The following is a 21,233-nucleotide window of genomic DNA, read 5'->3' as shown; positions in this document are numbered from 1 at the left end:
TCAGCCTGAATCTGCAAGCCAGAGCCAGACAGAGGATGATGACAGGTGGGTGTCCTGCGCGCGCACACACACACGCACACACCCCAACATAAATCCTGACTATGCCCATGGCAGGGCTTGGTTCTGCAAGGATTTGAATAGCTGGACCAGAATGCACAACTGTAATTGCTTATTGTGTACAATAGGACTTCTGGCAAATAAGTGCTCAGAGGATTACAGCCTAACTGCATCTCGATAGCAGCCCAATGCTATGCAGCGTTAGGTATCCCTGAACCCAATGAGATAGAACTGGACTGCAAGACTCACTCTTAAATTGAGGTCTGGAGTAAAGAGTAAGTTGTGTAAAGAGTGCCTGCAGAATTACAGAGCTAAGCAAAAACGAAGTGTTTTGTGGCACCTTAAAGGCAAACAGGTTTTATTTTGGCATGAATGATTTGATGCACCAAATCACTTTCCACATGTATATTTACTGAAGAGAAACACTTCCCACAGTGACAAGCTTTTACAAGACCAGTCCCAAGCCTTACTGTGCAATATTAATAAATACTTTAGATTATTATTTCATTTCTACTAATGTCTGCAAGATGTTTTGGAGAGAATATGCAGAGAAAATCTTCATATAGATAGCATAATCTGATTTTGATAAGAGCTTTATAAATGAGGTGAGGCATCTCATTAAAACAGGCTTCTCAATAAACTTTTAGAAAAAGCTCATTTTTTTTTAAACAAGGACAATGAACTGAATGATAAGCTATAGCAATGCTAGAAAAATAAATGGAACAGTGGAAAACAGGTTTAACTGCTGACATGAAGCTTTTAAAAATATACACTAAATGTTAATTATTTTCTTACCTAGTATTTTGCTTTGCGTCAGAAGAAGACCCTGTGGCATGGAATGAAATAAATCCCAGTCTGGTTATATACATGTGCTCCTAATTCCTACATCCAGTTTTCTGCAGTAGCTCATAGTGTGTTAACTTGTGCCTTCAGCACTTGAGAATAATTTTGCAATAGCTGTGATAATGCCAAAACTGCAGACAGATCTGTAGTAAAGTGTTGCTAATAGTTACAGACTATAATAATGTGCCAGTGTGTTGAAACAAAGTAATTTCTATTTCCCATTAGATAATGTACTGCAAAAGTAGGCCAGGAGCTACAGCGGCGTGAGAAAATTTGTCAAGAGTAGGTTGTTCCTTGACTAGACATGTTTAACCCGAAGGAACTAGAAGCCAGAAAGATGCTAAGGAAGATGTAATGAGGTGGGCGGTTTTTATTAGTGGTGTTTGGTTCTTCTTATTAAAATATAGTGATAACATTGTGAAATAGCATCACATAAAAAGTACCGGGAAATTGAATGTTACAAAAACTATACAAAATGTATGTTTTTATGGTACTGGTGCTGTATATGTAGAGTTCTAGCTATCACTTTCTTGAGTAGGAGGTACAGAGAAGGGGGCAGTATTAAAACAAAACTACCTATCAAGGCAATTGAAAGCCTGTGTTAGTGAAGCATGCAGCCTATCCACATTTCCTTGGAAGCAACACCTATAGAGTTTAAAAGGCTTAATTTAATGTAAATATGTATAGGACTGAATTTTCGAAGGATGTGAACACTTCATTTCTTTTCTTAAAGAGATAGCTCAGAACATTACACATCATTTTGAAAAGTGAATGGAACAACTGTTGTATTTTGGTTGGAGTCTAGCCAATGAAATAATCTTACAGAAGTTTGTAAACAAAACAACAGAACTACAAAAATGGCTGGCAGAGCATAAGCTGTAACATCAAGGAGCTTTCAAATAAAAGTTGCTGCAATGACATAATCACAGCCTTGGTCTATGGAATTTACCACCGTCAAAGTTCATGATCACCAATGGTGATAATAGATTAATAAGGAGATTAGATAAAGTAATGAGGGATGGATATTTATTTCAAGAGAAACAAGATAACGGGACCAAGACTCCATTCCCATACCTAAGAAGTTCAATACGTGATCAGGAAATTATTTCTTGTGCTTTTTGATAAAGAATATTGGGGTAGATAGATCACATCGTTCTGATTAAGCAAGGCTGTATACTTTAACATTCTTCTCTTTAATACTGTATTAACTGCATGGTCTCTTAAAATCGTGCCCAACTATCTTGTTGCTTTTGCAACACAGACATGTCTGTCCTATACTTAATATTACAATCCTAAATAAATGTTCCTTGTAATGCTAAAAACTTAATTCAAATTAAGTTTAAAAAATAAGATGTTTTTACTTTCAATAACCACTTCTTCTAAAATCTGAATGTATTCCCATAATAGGCCTTACCGCATAATTTCTTTTGAATGTCGTATTGGCTTGATTTGTTTTTACTTTCAATAACCAATGAGTCACTGCTTATATAAATGAGATCAGATGCACCAGCTGGCATAAGATCCATGTGTAAAATGTGTTTAGGATGGGCTGATGGAACTCTTACCATTCAAAAATGAGTTTAGCTATCATGGATACTCACAAGGAGTGGCTGAGACCTCTTCCTCCTCCAGAGAATTACAAGTTCCTTCAGAGAGAGATCTGAAATTCATTGAGCTGCCACCACTGTAAGAATTGTAGCCACCCACGTGGAGGAATAGTTTTCACAAATGGTACTCTCACTTGGATCTGCAAGGTTTACTAAATGTTAATACAGCCGCAGTCTCCTGTGTGAATTTGCTGTTAGAATCTTGGAGATTTGGAATAGGAAGCACAAGATTGCTTCACGTTTCCTGTTTCCTAACTTGTACATGATGTCTCCTTACGGCAGGATATGTGTACTCTCAGCACAGAAGTGGGGTACCTCATCATAGGGGAGATGAAACCATTCTAATTTGGAAATGATGGTGAAGTGTTGGGAACAGAAAGCATGAAGATCTGAACTGACTCTTAAAAAGAGGGTTAAAACATGTAAAACATAGCCGTCATGATAATAAACAGTCATCTCCAAAGACTGCATTGCTCATGCTCAGATAACTACAGCAATATGAATCCTAAGACACTGAACACAGTTTGCTTTGCCACAAACCTATGATTGCAGGTCTACTTGTCTCACACAATTACCTCAAATCAAGCCAATAAGACATTCAAAAGAAATTATGCGGTAAGGCCTATTATGGGAATATATTCAGATTTTAGAAGAAGTTAACACAAAAAACACAGACTATTTCATCATTAACCTGACTAGCATGGCCTTTTATCCCCCCCCTTGTAGATGTGTCATCTGCTGTTGCATTACACCAAAAAGTGAGAAGGCAAGTGCTCTTGATTCCCCCTCCCCCCCCAAAAAATATGCATATATTGTGTAGTTTTCATTCCTCCTTAGAGGGACCTATCAGTGTCATTCTTTTAGAAAGTCATAGGTTAATGTCAAAACATAAGATAATCATTATTTTAATTACCTGAATTTTCAACGAAATTAGCCATATAAATTTATATTTAAAAAAAGCACACAAAGGAAAAATGCAGAAAAGCCTTTAAGTCTAGATATATCCAACTTCTGTAGATAGTGGAAATGAGAATGGGACTTAGCAACTGGGGAAAATGGCTTGTAGGTTGGAACACATGACTTCTAGGTAGACATCTTTGTGTATTTTTTGGGTGAGCACTTTATTTATGGCCACTACCATGTCTGTTTTGACCCATATTCTATGGCTCCCCTGTAATTGTTTCCAGTAATGTTTTGGGCCACTGCTTGGCTCAGTTTGGCATAGATTTCTGCTTGGGAGTGTTCAACATGCTGTATTGCAGCAGATTTAATGGCAACCATAGATACGATGCTTAGTATAGAAGTGTTCTATACAGAAATGAACATTTGAATGCACTTGTCACTTGTACTTGTCTACTCACATACTGTATAGCATTAGTAAACGTGTTCTTGGCATGGAGACTACATGTGAACAATCCAACAAATGTGGTAAAAGCATTTAAATGTATATAACAGGGTGCACCTAGAATATGTGCACAGGTGTTCAAGCAGGTAAGGACATTTTCTGTGGTTGTTGCCACATCTGCTTTGCCCCTGGGCCTGAAGCAATATTGTAACTGTACTTTCAAGTTCATAATGATGCAAATTGCAGAGGCCATGTGTACCACTCCCATTCTGATGAATTTATTCATAGTGAGAGTTTCCACACAGTCCTGTCAACGTTGTAAGCTGGCCAATGGTTCCGTGTTCTAGCTTTTCAAAATCGTCAATGCAAGCTACTACCATAAACACCAATAAAAAGCAGATTCTGTTGGATCCAATGGGACTGCGTTCAAGTCTGTGTTTACATTTACTGAACGCCAAATCCCTTTTACAGAACCCCCAAATCTATAAACACTTTCTGCTGAATTACAGAATAGTTGTTTACCGCGACTGGGAAGCTGAAAAAGACACCTTATTTTTGCATCTTTTTGGTCTTCATGCGTTTCTCCTGCTGCATATTGCATTTCCCCGTGGCCTTTCAGCCATACCTATTTCCTAGGTAGAACCCGAGCGCCTCCGACTCTCGGCTCTTAAGAGAGGCCGCAACACACGTCTTCCAAAATTTTGGAGTTTTTTTGCACCTCGCCTTTACGCACATGCGCTAACCTCTTTCTCCGGGGCATTGATTCTGCGTCCCGGGCGCTGGGCTGATTGGACGCGCGAGCTCCGCCTCCCCGCGCCGTGATGGCGGCGAGTGACCCGGAAACGGCCCAGAGACAAGTGAGCGCGTTGCGGAGCGGGAGGCTGGTGGCGGGGCGTCGCGCTCGGCTTCCTGGAGAAGGGGGCAGGTCAGGGAAACGGGGCGTTGGCCTAAGGGGTTTTGCCTGCATGCGATGGGGGCGCACATGTGGCTCCAGATATGGTTGGACTCCATCGCCCTGCAACGCCAACTTGCATGGTTAGCGAGTGATGGGCATTGTAGTCTAGTATCACCTTGAAGCATATTCGTCATCCCGTTGGATCTGACCCAATTCCACCGAATTCAGTAGTGGCCGGATAGATGCTGCCAGGATAGCCCATAAGGAAACTTTCCCACCTCCTGGTATGCAGAGGCTTCATGCGACCATCATTATTAGCTGCTGCTTATAAATCCTTCCTTCGTGCATTTCTCTGATTGCCTCCTAAAGTCCACCTAGATTTGGGCCCTGCGAGGCAGCGGTGCTGGATGAGATGGGTCTCTGGCCTGATCTAGCAGGCTCTTCATATGTTCCGATTCTGTTACACCTTGCTCCTAAGCAGCCACTGTGTTGGGGAGCCTGTGCTGACTACTGAAGACTTTGTTTATTCCAACAACTGAATTCTGAATTTGTAATTTTATTTACATTGCACCAAGTTTATTGCACACTACTTAGAAATTATTGTAGTTCAGCAGTATATAAATAAAATATTACTGCATAATTTTCTGTCAGACAGAAGAAATTGAAGCCTTGTCTGCTATATATGGTGATGAATGGTGCACCATTGATGAAGATGCAAAAGTGTTCTGCATTCAGATTAGTGATTGCCTGGAAAAGCCAAAGTGGAGACTCTGTCTGCAGGTAGGTTTTCCTGTAACATAACTGGGCGTTGAGTTTGCAACTGGGTGTCTCAGATGGGCATCTTTGAGCCTACTTTTGCTATTGTCAGGAGGTGTAACGTTGTAAATGTACTGTAATGTTTTATTACATTATTCTGAAATGGTTGATTTTGAGAGGTATTGTTTTGTTTTTGTTGTTGTAAGCTGCTTTGAACTTGATTCTTTTGGTGGAAAAGCAGCATGCAGATAAATTGAAGAATGAAGGAATTCTGGGTTGTGGCTTGGCCTCAGATCTTTTGGGTTTAACTTTAGCCTTCATTGTGCATTATTCATATATAAGGCATTCATGATTTCAAGCTTAGAGCAGGGCAAGTTCTTCTGCATCAGCTCCACCCTTTGACAACTGAACCATAACTGGTTGTCTGCAAGGGGATCCCTTCAAACACACAGCTGCTTCTGCACTGGGCATCCACACAGTCAGGAACCCTGTAGAATTGGGGGTCCCGATCCTGTGAAGCCTGTAAGCACAAGGTGCTGCTTGTGAGCAGGGGTTCCCTTGCTGGTGACTACACTCAACATGCAGTCTTTAGAAGTCAGTGCTAGCTTGGCAATGCAGCATTGGGGAATGTGGTGAGGAATGTGACCCCACCCTGTCTTGAAACTGTTGGTGCCCTACTTAAGAATAACTAGGACCATTCTTTAACACACAATTGATTTATAAATGATGCAGTCAGATATAGGGAGACACATCCTACTTTATTAGTCATTGCAGAGTTCTGTAACTTTTAAAAAAGCAAAACTTTATTTGTAGGTTAGGATTTTTATTTCTCCAAGTATGTTTTAATGTTGGCAAGATAGTTCTGTGGGTTCTGTCCTTTAATGTTTGCATCTGTCTCACGTATAATGCCGAAAAAATGGGAGAAGTAAAATCTGTATATTATGGGAGAGCCATAAGCTACCTAAGATACTGATTCTGTACATGTTTATGCATAAGTAAGGCTCACTTTGTGTGCAGGACTGTCATATAAGAATTTATGTACTAGTGTTTCCAGTTATTTAATACCTTAACAATGTTTTGGAACTGTCCTGCATTTCTCCTCCACCCCATCCCCAGCTAGATTTGGAATGAAAATTTCTGGCTAATCTACTTTTAAAACTTTTCAGGTGATCCTTCCTCCTGAATATCCTACAACAGCACCACCTATTTATCAAATTAAGTAAGTGATATGTTAAATTTTTTGAAAAAAGCTTCTGTGCCTTTTGTTCCAAACTGTTAGTTTCATAATATGTAACCACTCTCTGTGTGTGATACACAGGCTTGTGTGGCGCAAGTGAGTGTGTGGTGACCATACACACTTCAGCTTTGGAGATTTGACCAACAGGGAATGTAGCCCTCTGGCCAAAATCAGCTAATCGTCCTGGTTTAAAGGAACTCAGCAAACTCTAAATTATAGCAACATAAGGGAGAAAGCAAGTGAAAATATGTCTCTTCCTTGTTTTTTATCATCATATTTTGTGACATGTGTACTGTCCCAGTATGAAGAAGAAAGTAGGATTGCAACATGATTTGATTTTGCCAAAGCATAATCACGATGAGGTGTTTTTAGTATCTTGAAGTAGAAAATGGTTTTAAAATGATGCAAATATTAAACTAGTACGTTCCTTTTTTATTCTAGTGCTCCTTGGCTTTCTGGACAGGAATATGCGGAACTTGCAAATTATCTGGAAGAACTCTATGTGTAAGTTGTACTGTTTGTCGGAATACGAATCATAGAAAGAAGCATGGGAAGCTGGGATCTAGCATAGTATCTGCTTTCTGTGAAAACCATGTTTTCACAAACCAGCGGAGAGTGGGCGTGGCTGTATCTGTAAATCGTATTAAAAGGGCCACAACTTTCGAGTGCTCTGATGAGGAAGAAGCATAGCTGCTGGCATTCTGCTTTTATTGCAGTTATTTGTATGTTTTCAGATTATATATGCGCTTGAATTCTGTTAATGCTTAATCATTTTTTTCTATGTTTTTAGCTATTCTTGGTTTTATCTGTAAGCCTCCTTGAGTCCTGTCAGAGTAAAAGGCGGGGAATGAATGAATAACAAACAAACAAACAAACAAATGTAATAATAATAAATGTCATGGTTATATTTTTAAAAATCCAAATACTGTTCTGAAATGTTTTATACATAATTCCAGCAGATGGCAGCAATGTTGAAAAAGCAATATGAAGCATAACCTTTTGCTGGAAGCGAAGATTTATGGATCTTATATAAAATAGTCCACTCTGTTTTGGTGAGACAACTGTTACAGCAAAGCTAGGCAAAGGCCATGTGTTAAGGTGTAACATCACGAGGCACTTACTTCTGAGGAAGCATGCATAGGTTTGCACTTCCTGACTGCTCTCTTCCAAAACCTAAAGAACGAGCCACTCTGTGTCCCTGGAATGAAAGTGGTGTATCAGAGGATATTTTTACACAAGAAGGCTCCTAAACCACATCTGAAACATATAGATTTCTTTGATGCTATCCATTAAAAAAGTAATTTTAGAGTAGATTTGTATATGTTGTATCATGCTTTTCAGACAGAATCTTGGTGAAAGCATCCTTTATCTATGGGTGGAGAAGATACGTGAATTTTTGATAGAAAAATCGCAGACTTCTGATTCAGGTAAGGTGCTAAACAAATGAGTCTGAGCAACGCTCCGGAGCAGGTTTTGGGAACACGTGGGGAAAGGAAGGAGAAGTCCTCTTGCGCACACATAACTCTGCTCACACAGCACTGCATATAACCCTAGATGATTACTTTTGATCATTACTATGTAGAAAAACCACAAGTGGGAAGTGAGAAGGCTGTGTTAAAGCCTGTTGGGCACCATGTGACCCAATAACCAGAAGTACATGCAGGCCTTATGATCAGACATGGGAAGGGCTATGGCAGTCTACACAGTCTTGTCTTCGTTCACTGTAAGGCCCCAGTGCAGCTGGATCATGTGAGGCAGCGTAAATAAAGCCAGAGGCAGGCTAAGACACTTTCAGTTGCTTGAGAAAACGATCAATTCTGCTTTCTATATCCCTCCTCCCCCCCAATAAAACCCAATTTCAAGCAAAGTGTTACATCTAGTTCCAATAGATCAGTAGATTATTATTAAAAATGCACTTTTAGCCACTTCTCGGAGGCTTCAGCATTCCTCCTATAGTGAGAAACAGTGAGAGTGCTATTAAAGCAGGAATACCAGCTGCCGTTTAGTAAGTGTTTAAAAATATCTGATAGCAGAACTGAAACCAGGAATACAAAAAGATTTATGCAATGGAAATGGTACTAATTAACGTATGTGGGTTAAGGTTCTGGAATATTTATTTATTTATTTTTATTTCATATATCAATTGCTTCCAACAAAACATTGAAAAGCGGTTAAACAATATAGACACAATTTTCAAGCCCAGTGCTGATACAGACAGGGAATAAAAATCTCTACTTAACAGGCTTGTTGTGAAAGGAAGGTTTTCCATAGACACCAAAAAAATAATTGAGATGGAACCTGACTGATTTCTAACAGGAAGGAATTCCCAAGGGTGGGAACCACCATACAAAAGTCTTGCTTCTCTGTCAACAGAACAGCAACACAGTAGGAATATACAGGGATGCAGTCTGGGATTTCTGTTATTCCTCCAAATTGCAATTTTATCATCTTGATACAACAAATAAATAAGAGACATTTCAGTATGATAGTTTTTGTTTAGTTTCTTCCTGAAGGGTGTCACGTTTACTGGGGAAATTAATAGGTAGATTACAACACAGGGTGGGATCTTTAATGTGATCTGCTGTACTTTTTTTTTTGGCAACTATTGGTGTGGCTTTGAAAACTGCATGTTGCAACCCACATATTTTTCTGCTATCATCTGCAAAGCATTTTTGAACCCAGACCTGCATTTGGCCATGCCCGCATTTGGTAGTTCTCTCTGCCCTCTAGTGGTATAATGTTTTGGTGTCATGTGCTGTACTAAGGAATCAGAATGTGGGTGAAAATGATTGGAGCATCCTGAGAGATATAGTGGAATAAGGGGCGTTATAGTAATCTATGCCAAATAATTTGCCTTGATTTACCACATCTGTAGATTATTGCTGAAATTTCCTAGTGATCATCTGAACTTTGCTTGAGTTTATCTGAAGTGATACGCTTACTACGTTTTTCAAGGCTTTTGAATATGCGAGAGTCACATAGCGGGAATGGGAAATTTAGACATACGAACCATGTTTGCACACATGTTTGTGATCCCTTGAGGTAATTTTTGCAAGTTCAAAATGCACAGAAGTTAGATGGCAAGATCTGTGTAATACTTGCTATGATTTGTCTCTTCTCTAAATCTGCACATGCAAAATTTACCCTTGCATTTCTTTTAAACTCTGAAAAATACGACGTGTGAGTGTCACTTCATGCATTTTCCTTTTTTCTGATATGGGGACACTTGGATGTCAGAAAAATAATGCAACCTGTCTGTAGGTTGTTATGTGACAATTGCACATGTAGGTATTCCTAGTAGTGGGTCCAAAATATTTTATAATACAGTGATACCTCGGGTTACATACGCTTCAGGTTACAGGCGCTTCAGGTTACAGACTCCGCTAACCCAGAAATATTACCCTGGGTTAAGAACTTTGCTTCAGGATGAGAACAGAAATCGTGCTCCGGCAGCGCGGCGGCAGCAGGAGGCCCCATTAGCTAAAGTGGTGCTTCAGGTTAAGAACAGTTTCAGGTTAAGAACGGACCTCCGGAACGAATTAAGTACTTAACCCGAGGTACCACTGTACTTTACATGTGGTTCTGACAGTTACAATTAATAATTTGCTCTGCCCTCTGAATGACCAATGCATCCTTTTTATTTATTTTTCAAAGTATGTGTTATATGTGTTTCTTAAGAAGTGCCACTTGCAAATGTAATTGTACCACTAACTTCCTCACAGATGCTACCAATCACTTAAAATAGTTTGAACTGTCAAGAAAGCCTTTTAAAGCAGGTATTGCTTTTATACCAGTAGGACCAGATGTTAAAAAAATTACAGAAGAAACTGATCTGGAGTATGAAGAGAATTTTTCACTGGAGTATCAACCCCTCCGGGAATGTGCAGCTGTAACTCTGAATTTTGATCTGTCAGAAAGCCAAGCAGGTAGAGTAGCTATTACTGTTTAGTTATGTTTCCACTCTTACTTTTGTGTCTATTAAATATATATATATATATATATATGAAATGGCGCTCGTGAAGTGTAGCCAAGCCATGTGAAAGCACTGCTGCAAATCCCTTTGCCTTCCTGTGACTTTGTGTTAGGTATCTGCACTGTATTGTCTGATCTTTTGATTAAAAAGTGGGTCTGGCAAAATAAGAAGAGGAACTGATGCCTTTGTGAAGGGGAGAACATTTACAAAGGGACTGATTCCCTAAGGCTTGCCTCCAACTTCTGCATGTTAGACATGGGCGTCTGAGCTAGGGAAGACTACATGCGCAGATCTCTGTGGGAACTGGAACCTTGATCATTCTTTCCAGAACCTTCCCTCCTCAGATATCCACCTCACTCAGCACATGGACATCAGAGGTGGGATCAGAAAATGCCATAGCTCTCACACTGCTTTCTATGTGTGGACCCCCTTACCACAATTGTGAAGGGATCAATAGGGAAGTTATTGTTGGTACAGTGAATGGCTTAGCAAATGGCATGGTGCAGAAGAGACAGGAGTGTGATCCTAGGTGAGATTATGCTATATGATTAGAAGAGTCTGGCATGGAGATTTCCCCCCACTATATCTTGCGCTTTATAAATATTGGTAAGAGATGCATGTGTTGCGTACATGAGCATGAAGTGAGCCTTTCGTTCATGTGCTCTGCTCTGCTCACGCACAGCTATTCCCCGACTTTCTTCCTGGTTTGAGGCAGCGTTTTGTTTGCAGTTTTTAACCCATAGTAAACTTGTAGCAAGCTGTAGAGAAGGAAAGCTTTAAAAGTTGATGGAAGGCAAGCAAAGAAATCAGTGTAAAGGATTTAAAAGAGAAGAATGAGGCTTGTGATCGTAGGAGACGGAGGGAGAGATGAGTTTAGCAGGGCCATTCTGAATTAGTTGGAGAGAAGGTACAGTAGCCCACCTTTGCACAAAACCTAAATTCTTAAATTTGCAGATGAAGAGCTGCCTCCTATTTATCATGGAAACCCAATTACAGACCGAAGAAGCACTTTCCAGGCACATTTAGCACCTGTTGTGAGCCCCAAACAGGTTAGTAAAATCTGCTTTCTGACAGGCCTTTCAGTCTCCTCCTCTCTAGGTTATAAGTATACATTTCTAAGCATGTATGTATATGTTCTTATTTGCTTAACACAGACACCACAAATATGTTTTCTTCTGCAAAATACAGATCTCTGTCATCCATTCCAGAGGGTTTTATTGGCTTAAATATTGCTATCCAGATTAAAATGAATGGCCTGAGGAATTTAGATTCAGGATCATCTTGAAAGATGCGTGGTAGCCTTTTGGATCCAGGATATTTGTAAAAAAAGAGGTGTGCAGTAATTTGGATTCAAGATAATCAGATAAGAAAAGATGAGTGGTAACCTTTTGAATCAATAGGGTTGTATATCTGGCTTGAAACTGAGCAGTGGGTTGCACAGAAATAGCACATGTTATCCTCAGCTCTGGGATAACTTACAGAGTCCTACAGGCATTATCTATTCCGTGAAAGCTTTTATTTGAAAAGCATAAGACCAAAGTATCAACAGTGGCCAGCTTTAAGGGACCCCTGACAGTTAAGTCCAGTTGCGAACGACTATGGGGTTGCAGCGCTCATCTCGCTTTACAGGTTGAGGGAGCCAGCGTTTGTCCGCAGACAGTTTTTCTGGGTCATGTGGCCAGCATGACAAGCTGTTTCTAGCACAACAGAACACCGAAACCAGAGCAGTGCATGGAAATGCCGTTTACCTTCCCGCTGGAGCAGTACCTATTTATCTTCTTGCACTTTTTGGCGTGCTTTCGAACTGTTAGGTTGGCAGGAGCTGGGACCGAGGAACGGGAGCTCACCCCGTCGCGGGGATTCAAACCGCCAACCTTCTGATCGGCAAGCCTAAGAGGCTCAGTGGTTTAGACCACAGTGCCACCCACGTCCCTTGGCCAGCTTTATGCCTCTGCAAATAAATTACTTGAGGGAAATACATCTGTGAGCAACTGTAGTGGGATTTGGTGCAGTGCAAACACCTCCTGTTTCCTAGGCTGTTCCCCTCTGCTGACATGAATAACTGTGGTGCCTGAAGTTTCAAGGGACCTGACAGTTATCTAGTCCAGCCCCCTGCAATGCAGGCATCTCAACATGTGGTCCACCATCCAACTTGAAACCCTGCTTAGTTTTGCAAATTTGTCAGAAGTTTCATTTCTGCACCACTAGAGTTTGGAGTATAGCCCACTGGCCTCAGTGGGACATACTCCTGAGTAGATAGTTATAGGAATGCACTATTAATGCACACATACCAGACTGTGCCTGCTCAGTCCCATTTGCGTGGTGGTGGTGGAAACTGTTCTAGAATTGCTGGTTGATTATTAGCACAGTTAGTTATTTACATTGCCCTCCTTTGGTGCATTTTTCCCCTTAGAAAGGGAAATATATGATTTGGGAAACTGTTTTCAAAGCAAAATTCTCTTTGCAGATACTGTGAACTGTGTCTTGAGGTATGCTATATCAGTTTTTTTCCTCTCTCCAGCATAGTAAGTGAATTTGCTGTGAAATAATGGGAATACTGCAAAGATAAATATTGGAGATGTATTTTGATAACTCTAGAGAGATGACTTTTTTTCTCTCCTTTTGAATTAAAAGCAATTTGCTTGCCAGGCATGTTTTCTCAAGCTCTCACAGCTTTAATAATGTTTTGCTTAAAGTGGTATTAATTATGCATTGTTTATTAAAACAGTTTTTTCATCACAGGGTTTATCTAGTACAGGGAAACATGAGCCATCTGATAAGACAGAACAATAGATAACTACGTTTAAGGAGATATGGGGGGAAAGGACAACTAATAAATTACCATCTAATTCTTTATTGAGCTCTTAGGGCCTACAGTGCAGACAAAGATTAAATGTGTAAAAGGGGTATTGGAGGAATCTTGATTATTTCCACAGATTAACACAATAGATTCTGTAACCTATTGGGCAAAAAAGCAAACCAGTGTGTGTTGTTGTTTTAATCCACATACTGTTGATCCTGTTGATTTAAGTTTCTGAGTGAGAAAAAGGCTTTACAGGCTACACAGAGTGACATAGAGCTCAAACAGGAAGATGGTGTGTGGGTCTGGGGTGCCAACCCCCAGAAGCAGCCTTTGATGTCTTGATCTGTAAAGGCCTGTTGATGTTATTTCTACCGCTTCATATTTTATTTTCTAACACAAAGAGCCCCTTGTGACTTTCTAGATCAGGCAGTGCATCTTCTCTGGCATCTGATCAGTAGTGTTTTGCTTTAATAAGATATCAAGGGCCCCATTTTTCACCTCCTCACATGCCTTGCCAAATGTACAAGACTGGCCCTCTGTACCTGGCTGGCTGCTCACGTTTCTAAGCATACAAAACTTTCCCCAAGGCTAAGAGCTGCAGGTCGATCTTTCTCTAGTGCTTTCCTTCCACAACAGTTTGCTATATCCTTCATCTTCACCTTCTTCTCTTTACTCCATCCGCACTCTTCATTTAAAATTTTGACAATGGCTTGAATCCCAAGTGCATCTTCCGTTCATGGACTCCCTCATTTCCCATGAGTTCTGCTCTGTCTAGAGAAGGAAATGTGGGATCTCAGCTTATGTTTGCATCACGTTTTTCAGCCATTCTCAAAGTGCCTTTTAAAATATGTATAGTTATATCAGAACTAAGGACATTGGTGATACAGTCCAAGTTCCAGACTCTTTCATCCAAAGGAAAGGGATAGAAGGTACTACAGACAAACATGGAGGCTGGGCAATGGTAAAAAAAATGCTAACCCAAAGAATCAGCCCTTCTGTCGATCTGTAACCTGTTCCTTTCTTTTCTTCCCCCATCCCAGTCCATGTTCCTTGTAAGCCCTAACAGTCCATGTAGCTGAAGTTGTACTCTGGGGCACCCTTGGTTGTCTTGGAAAGACCTTCATTGCACTCATGGTCTTTGGAGTTTTGTAGTTAACACATTAACTTCCTTGAGCATCACTATCTCAGGTGGTACTGGGTGCATTTTACCATTACACCAAATCTTAAATTAGCCTTTGCCAACCTTGCGTCCACCAGATATTTTGAACTACAATTCCTGTCATTCTATTGGCCATGCTGACTGATAGGCATTGTAGTACAAACATCTTGAGGGCACCAGGTTGGCAAAGGCTGTCTTAAATTTTACACTTGCAGGCTATTGTCCTGGGCACATTTGCACAGACGTATACACCACTGCATCCAGTGGAATTTACTGCCAAGGAAACGTACTTACGCAAATGAATAATTTCTTGTACCAGAAGTATGGACGCCATATTTCAGTCTGCACCACTGTTGCATTTAATTTAATTTAATTGAAATGTTTTAGTAGTAACCACAGAGAATAAACCTTGTTTGCAAAACCTTAAAAGTGAAGCATATAAGCATTTATACGTTGGGAGAAAAAAACCTTTTTTTTCCTTCATAGGTGAAAAATGTTCTTGCTGAGTTGTACAAGAATAAGAAAATAGCCAGTGCTACTCACAATATATACGCATACAGGTGAGTAGCCAATTTTCAGTGGCAATTATTTCAGAGGGATGAACGAGAGAAACATCTGCCTTGATTGTTACCTTAATAGCATCAAAACTCTCTCGCACTGTCATACAGTGTAACTACAGTTGGTTATGATAGATTTTAAGGCGTTTGAATAAAAGCAAGAGCCCCATAAACAATATTGTTGAGATATGTATTATGGGATAAGCAGCAAACATGTCAGGATGTTTGCTTTGCTACTTGACACTTTTTGTTTCACTTTTTGCTTTTAGGATATACTGTGAAGACAAGCAGACTTTCTTACAGGATTGTGAAGATGACGGTGAAACAGCCGCAGGTGGACGTCTTCTCCATCTCATGCAGGTAAAAGGAACCAATTGGTAATTGGAGAATCCCCTCCCTAGTGTTTGGATTGTAGTTCTAAAATAAAGTTTATTCTACAAATCTGTATTGAGTGTAGATAGATAGATAGATTAGATAGCTGATAGATAATGACTAGAAAGCATTATTTGAGTATTTTTACACATGGGAGTTAAATGATGGAAATACTGTAAAGTAATAAAAACATCCTACCATCTAGGTACTATTTAGTGGAAATTTCAGTTTCTAGGTGTAGAATTACAAGATCCGCAGAAAGATACTAGAGACAGAAACACTGAAAATGGCAGTCTGTGCCTAATTTCCCCTGTTTCCTTTACATTACATTTACATTATGGTGCAGTGAGATTCCATGCCCATATCACTGGCTGACGGGACTTGAGTGTTTCAAAATATGGTGACATCACATCACATAGAAGCCCAGTTTATACGTCACATCAAACCATAATTAACCATAAACTCTGCACCTGCTGAAAAGTTCTTTATCCTCCTCGTGTGCCAGGCCATAGCAGATTAAAACAGTAGAAGAATCAAGTACGTTTTTTTAAAAAATTAAATTGCTAGCTTTCTATTAAAAAAAAGAAGGAAATAAGTAATCAGCCTCCCCTGTGGGAAAAGGAAATTGACGCAGGGCAATTCTCAGGGAGGCTACTCAAGGGGAGATTAGTCACTAATCCCCCCAATGTAATCAATAGATGGCAAAAAAATTGCTTGAACCTGTAAATTACAAGCGCTTCATTTAAAGGCATGGGAGCCCCGAAAAGCCTTAATAGCACTCCGCCTTTCAAGAGTGAAAAGAGTAGCCATGCAACTGGGATTTATTACAAAAGAAATTGCTATGAATTGTGTCTGAAACAAACGAGGACCACCATCTTTGTCAGTGTGCTATTTCTTTTTACTGTAGTAGATCTCCTCCTAAGGGAGATGCAGACAACGTGACCTGTTCATGTCTTACAGTTTTGAACACTTGGAATTTCATGTCTGTGACAGAATTTGGTTTTTGGAAAATCCCAGTGTGGTTTTAAAATATCTGGGACTTAAAGCATTCAGCAACTACTTCCTAGAGATTTGGTGTGCGTTTTTTTGAGCAATGGTTCAAAAACTGACTCCCTGTCAGAGAGCACCCTTGGGAAGAACCTACTTGGCTAAATGATGGGAGGAAAGTATTCTCTTCTTTTACTTATTTGCTATCATGAATTCTTTACTGTTTGTATATGTTGGTGAAAACAACAAAACTTTTAAAGAATCTTTGTGGATCCTACAATGGAGATAATTGAAAGCATAGGTCATGGTCCTAATCTGGTCCAAGAGCATGAATTAGTTTCTGCATGCTGATCAGCCTTATGTCTGTATTTAAAAACTAGATACATGCAACGGGCAGGTGAAAGATTGTGTCCAGCATTCCATGAGTCCATCATGCTCCAGCCTTATCTAATATCTGGTCTCTAAGAGGCTTCAGGTTGCTATAGCTTCTCTTCCAGCTTGCTCTTGCTGCAGGCGTAGTGTTGCGCGTTCTCAGTCAGGAAGACACACAGGGCACAGGTGTTGCAGGTCACTGCAGCAGCTTCCTCTCCATCCATGTCTCTTGGTCCTACGTACATTGTGAGATAGCACACTGGGCATCCTCCTAAAACTCAGCTAAACGCCCTCGCAATACCCCTGTTTACAGATCATGGCCAGAAGAGCTTCACCTGCTGGATTTTTTCCCTGTACAGTGGTACCTCGGGTTACATACACTTCAGGTTACATATGCTTCAGGTTACAGACTCCACTAACCCAGAAATATTACCTCGGGTTAAGAACTTTGCTTCAGGATGAGAACAGAAATCGTGCTCCGGCAGCACGGCGGCAGCAGGAGGTCCCATTAGCTAAAGTGGTGCTTCAGGTTAAGAATAGTTTCAGGTTGAGAACGGACCTCCAGAACGAATTAAGTAACTTAACCCGAGATATCACTGTAGTGATTTTAGCCTTCGCTGAATGGAAGGTCTGGGGTCCGGCAGGTGGCGCTGCTGCCTCCACTCCTGCACACCTCTACATTTCATTTACAATAGCTCTCCTCTCCCTGCTGTACTTCTTCCCCAATAGCGAGAGTAGTTAACAGTCAGATGCTGAATTTATTAAGTATATGCTGGATATGCCTAAATTGTTGATGTACCAGTGCAGAATTTGATTTTCTGGACCAATGTCAGCTTTTCTTATTAAAGAATTTTGGGCAAGGGGAGACGGAGTTGGCTTGTGCTTTAAAAAAAGGGGGGGGGGCAATGTTTATTTCTAGAAATATTCCAGAGAGTGGCATCAACAATGACATGCACTCATTGTATACAGGAAAGCCCATCCAGGCAGACACAAGTCACACAGCTCATCTTCCAGATGTTAATGGACAAGTGTTTTTATACAGATCCTGGATGTCCGCAATGTTCTGGTGGTGGTGTCCCGCTGGTATGGTGGTATCCTGCTAGGACCAGATCGTTTTAAACACATCAACAATTGTGCCAGAAATATACTTGTGGAACAGAACTACACCAAGTCCCCTGTAAGTCTACCCTAATATTGATGGCTTCTGTTAACTGGCTGCTGAAATGCCACACACATAGACACACTCTAAAATGGCATGCGCACGTAACTGAATTTTTCTATTTACCTGTTGCATAAGAAAACTACTATTTAAATTTTTTTCCAAGTTTAAAAGTAGTTTGGTGAGAAAGCTTTTTCAAGGAAAAGGTGGTGTTTTGGCGAATGTTATTTCTCATGCCCAATCCCCAGACTGACAGTTTTCTCCTTCACCTCCCCACAACTTCAGCGTGGGACTGGCTCTGAGAAGGAAACAATGGAATAAAGTCAGAGGTGCATGCCTGTGAGTGGCTGAAGGCCACTTTTCGGTCTTGCTTCCTTTTCTGCTTGATGTGCATGATTTCTGTGGCAAAAGGAAAGAAGGAAAGGAGTTGGCAGATGAGCACTGAAGACAGAGAGAGAAAGATCAAGTAGCAGCATGAAACATGGCAAAGCTAAGACATGTAATAGGAGGAGATTAGGTGGGCAGTGGTAGAGAGATGGAGAATTTTAAAGGTAAAGGCTATAGAAAGTGACAGAGGGTCTTGAAATTTTAGGAGGCTAATTTCTATCCTGTGTTGAAGGTAATTCTGTAAACAGGGTATAAAACCTGTAAAAACTTCATGTTCATCTGAAATCAACCGTCTTTTGTACCAGTTGCTAAGTTTTTTGGAATGCATCCAATACTTAAAATCTTTCAGAGCCCTAAAACGCCACCTGCTCTGAAAAAAGCATGTGGTGTTTTATGATTCAGTGGGTTATACAATAGTATTATTGATCATGGTCATCTAAAAGAGGGGGTAAATGAAGCATAATAGTCTAAACATTACTCTTTTAAAAATTATATTAATCAGAAACAACACCAGTGTGCCATGGAAAGTACAGTGTAATTTATTTACGATATGTTGTTAATGTAGTGCCTGTTTTCTGTGCAGAAAGCCCCAAAGGTGGCAAGAAAGAGCTCCAGTTGTATTGTCTGTCACTCATACCTAGGAGAAAACAGTTCCTATATAAAGCCTAACGGCAAAAAGTTGAAATGGAATCTGTTCTGTAACGTCTCCAATGGTTATGAATGGAGCATCATTTTGCAGACAACTTTTTCTATTCAGAAATAATCTTAATGATACAAGTATAAATCTTTTCAGAATCCATTCGGTGAATCAGGAAAATCCATTCAGTGAATCAGGAAAATATAAAACTAAACAAAGTATTAATTGTAGATCATTAACCTTGCAAGTATCCTACCAGTGCAGAAAAGCACAGCGGCTTATGCAAAGTAAGAAATAAGTAGTGCTCATTTTGATTTTTTTCCTCCTCTCTCTAGGAAAATTTATCTAAGCAGCTGGGGAAGAACAAAAGAATAAGGAAGGACAAGAAGAAAATGTAACATTAATTCAGTTTGCAAAATCGCATATATCTTTCCCCTGTATGTATGCAGTTAAAACACCAGTCATTCAGATAGTGAAAGGATTTTTTGTAATCCTAAATGTTTTATCTCGAAGACATGGAACTATTTTGGAGTAAAAAGAAATATTTCATAGTAACAGAACTCAGTAGCAGCCCCAGAAAATGTTTTCAGTTTGTTCAGTGCCTCAGCTGCTCAGAAACCAAGGCCTTAAACAAATGAGATTTCTTCTGTATTCAGTTACTTAATTTGTTAAGAACAATTAAATGAGGAAATTCAGAGTTTCCCTGTCTTATCTTTCACTTCTGGGGAAGGGTTTCTGTTAACATATGGAAGGAAGAATTCATTGCACCAAGTAGGAATCTTAAACACCTTTGAAAAATGAAGCTTCAGCCTACTGTCAAGTTCTGGTTTGTACCGTATTTTCAGTTCCCAGTTTTTCTTACTGGCAAATTTCTATGCTATAGTCTGGCCATCAAACTAGCTCTTATAAGTGAGGTTCACCTGAAGTAATACATAACATTTCTTCTTTGGTGATCACTCGTAGCCAAGTAAGATTGTCTTCCATAAACACGGTTTTAACAATGAGTCCGTAAGTGACTGTGGAGGCCAATTCTGGCTCCACACATCCTTCCACGGTGGGGACATTGGAACAATGGTATGTAAAAGTGCTTAATGCTAGCTGAATCATATGTTTTAATTGATTTGCAATCTTGGGGATTTAAAAAAAAAATCTCATTTGAATAGCTTGCTCACTACTGTGATGATTGTAAATGGATTTCATATTGAAATAGAACTGTGAGGCAATTTTAATGCTTCTTATAGTTTCTTCATAAAAGATTGAACTCGGTTCTTGTGGATTGTAGGTCTGCAAGTGGAAATTGCTGTTTGGTTGTCTACACACCTGAGACGCTAAGTTGATAGTATGGGACGTCAAGTTCATGCGCTTGGCAAACTCTTTTACTCTGAATTTATTAGTCTTATTTGTTTTTTTTTCAATTTGCGATCCAGTTCTGTAAAATGTCATGGGCACAGTTGTATTGAATGGATTAGATTAGGTTTTTATTTATGGCATCTTTACCAAAATCAAAGAAAAGCGAACTTGATATCCATCAACTACAAAAGTATAAAATCGCTTCTGACAGTAACTCCATTATAAAAATGCATTAAAAGTTCTTGGATTTTTATTTTTACTCTTGACACTGAATGAAATAAACCTACTCTTATAGTTCTTTGCAAAAGCTTTTTTTTGTGGTCGACTATTGACAGAGTCAATACTGGTTAAAATTGAGGAAACACATAGTACCTACAAAATAGGTTATGAAACAGTTCAGTTCTGGAATTATAATACTTCTATAAATTGGAAATATTGTCCTGGCTGCCAACATCACCTATTGCTCCTGATTGCTATTAAGGAAACAGCCCTTGTCATCAGTAATCAGTCTTGTCTGTAGTGTGGGGTCTTGGTTTGGTGCTCTGCAAGTGGTTGGGTATGGTCAGAGAAACAGTTTATAGTAGGAATGTAGCTAGTAGGAAAGACGAGTTGGATATGGGGTTTGCAAAAGCGAGTCTTGGCATTGGGGAGAGAGTGAGGGCTTCTAAAAGGCTCTTTGCTTGCTTTGGAGAGCCAAAACCGAAACCCTATTACTCAGAGAAGTAGGAATGTTTAAC

General features: G+C 39.9%; 2 protein-coding genes across 9 annotated transcripts in view; one reads left to right on the top strand and one right to left on the bottom strand.

Moving 5' to 3' along the window:
* OSBPL1A (oxysterol binding protein like 1A) overlaps window positions 1–21,233 on the bottom strand; it is a 162,891-nt gene that overhangs the window by 81,570 nt on the left and 60,088 nt on the right. For 2 of the 4 annotated variants that reach the window (XM_083748232.1, XM_083748233.1), the window contains exons 1-2: window positions 4,478–4,566; window positions 2,502–2,647 (exon numbers count right to left, since the gene is read on the bottom strand). The exons of 1 other annotated variant lie outside the window; for it this stretch is intronic. In XM_083748232.1, the coding sequence (XP_083604358.1) occupies window positions 2,502–2,571 (70 nt within the window). In that variant the 5' untranslated portion in view covers window positions 2,572–2,647; window positions 4,478–4,566. Of the gene's footprint in view, window positions 1–2,501; window positions 2,648–4,477; window positions 4,567–4,595; window positions 4,671–21,233 lie in introns of those variants that run through there. One more of the 4 variants, XM_083748236.1, reaches the window with a different exon arrangement.
* On the top strand, window positions 4,596–19,846 carry IMPACT (impact RWD domain protein). Of its 5 annotated transcripts, none has more exons than XM_083748291.1 (11): window positions 4,596–4,709; window positions 5,399–5,527; window positions 6,670–6,722; window positions 7,182–7,244; window positions 8,082–8,167; window positions 10,538–10,666; window positions 11,668–11,762; window positions 15,162–15,235; window positions 15,502–15,592; window positions 18,006–18,140; window positions 19,482–19,846. In XM_083748291.1, exons 1-11 carry the CDS (start codon window positions 4,674–4,676, stop codon window positions 19,542–19,544), a joined length of 954 nt encoding a protein of 317 aa, XP_083604417.1. In that variant the 5' UTR covers window positions 4,596–4,673; the 3' UTR covers window positions 19,545–19,846. The 5 variants fall into 5 exon arrangements, with proteins under 5 accessions (XP_083604417.1, XP_083604415.1, XP_083604416.1 ...); XM_083748289.1 differs by having other exon boundaries at window positions 10,535–10,666; XM_083748290.1 differs by lacking the exon at window positions 4,596–4,709 and adding an exon at window positions 4,749–4,887.

The sequence above is a fragment of the Podarcis gaigeae genome (assembly GCF_964106915.1).
Source record: "Podarcis gaigeae genome assembly, chromosome: 7".
NCBI classification, from domain to species: domain Eukaryota; kingdom Metazoa; phylum Chordata; class Lepidosauria; order Squamata; family Lacertidae; genus Podarcis; species Podarcis gaigeae.
Note: the sequence above shows the minus strand (reverse complement) of the source record. Positions and strands in the feature narration are given on the sequence as shown.

What these genes read in the sequence shown, in the direction of transcription:
- IMPACT (XM_083748288.1), top strand. Translation starts at nt 4,849, where the DNA reads ATGGTTGGACTCCATCGCCCTGCAACGCCAACTTGCATG. An exon ending in CTGCAACGCCAACTTGCATG is followed by an intron (nt 4,888 to 5,398) that starts GTTAGCGAGTGA and finishes ATTTTCTGTCAG; the next exon opens with ACAGAAGAAATTGAAGCCTT. An exon ending in AGTGGAGACTCTGTCTGCAG is followed by an intron (nt 5,528 to 6,669) that starts GTAGGTTTTCCT and finishes AAAACTTTTCAG; the next exon opens with GTGATCCTTCCTCCTGAATA.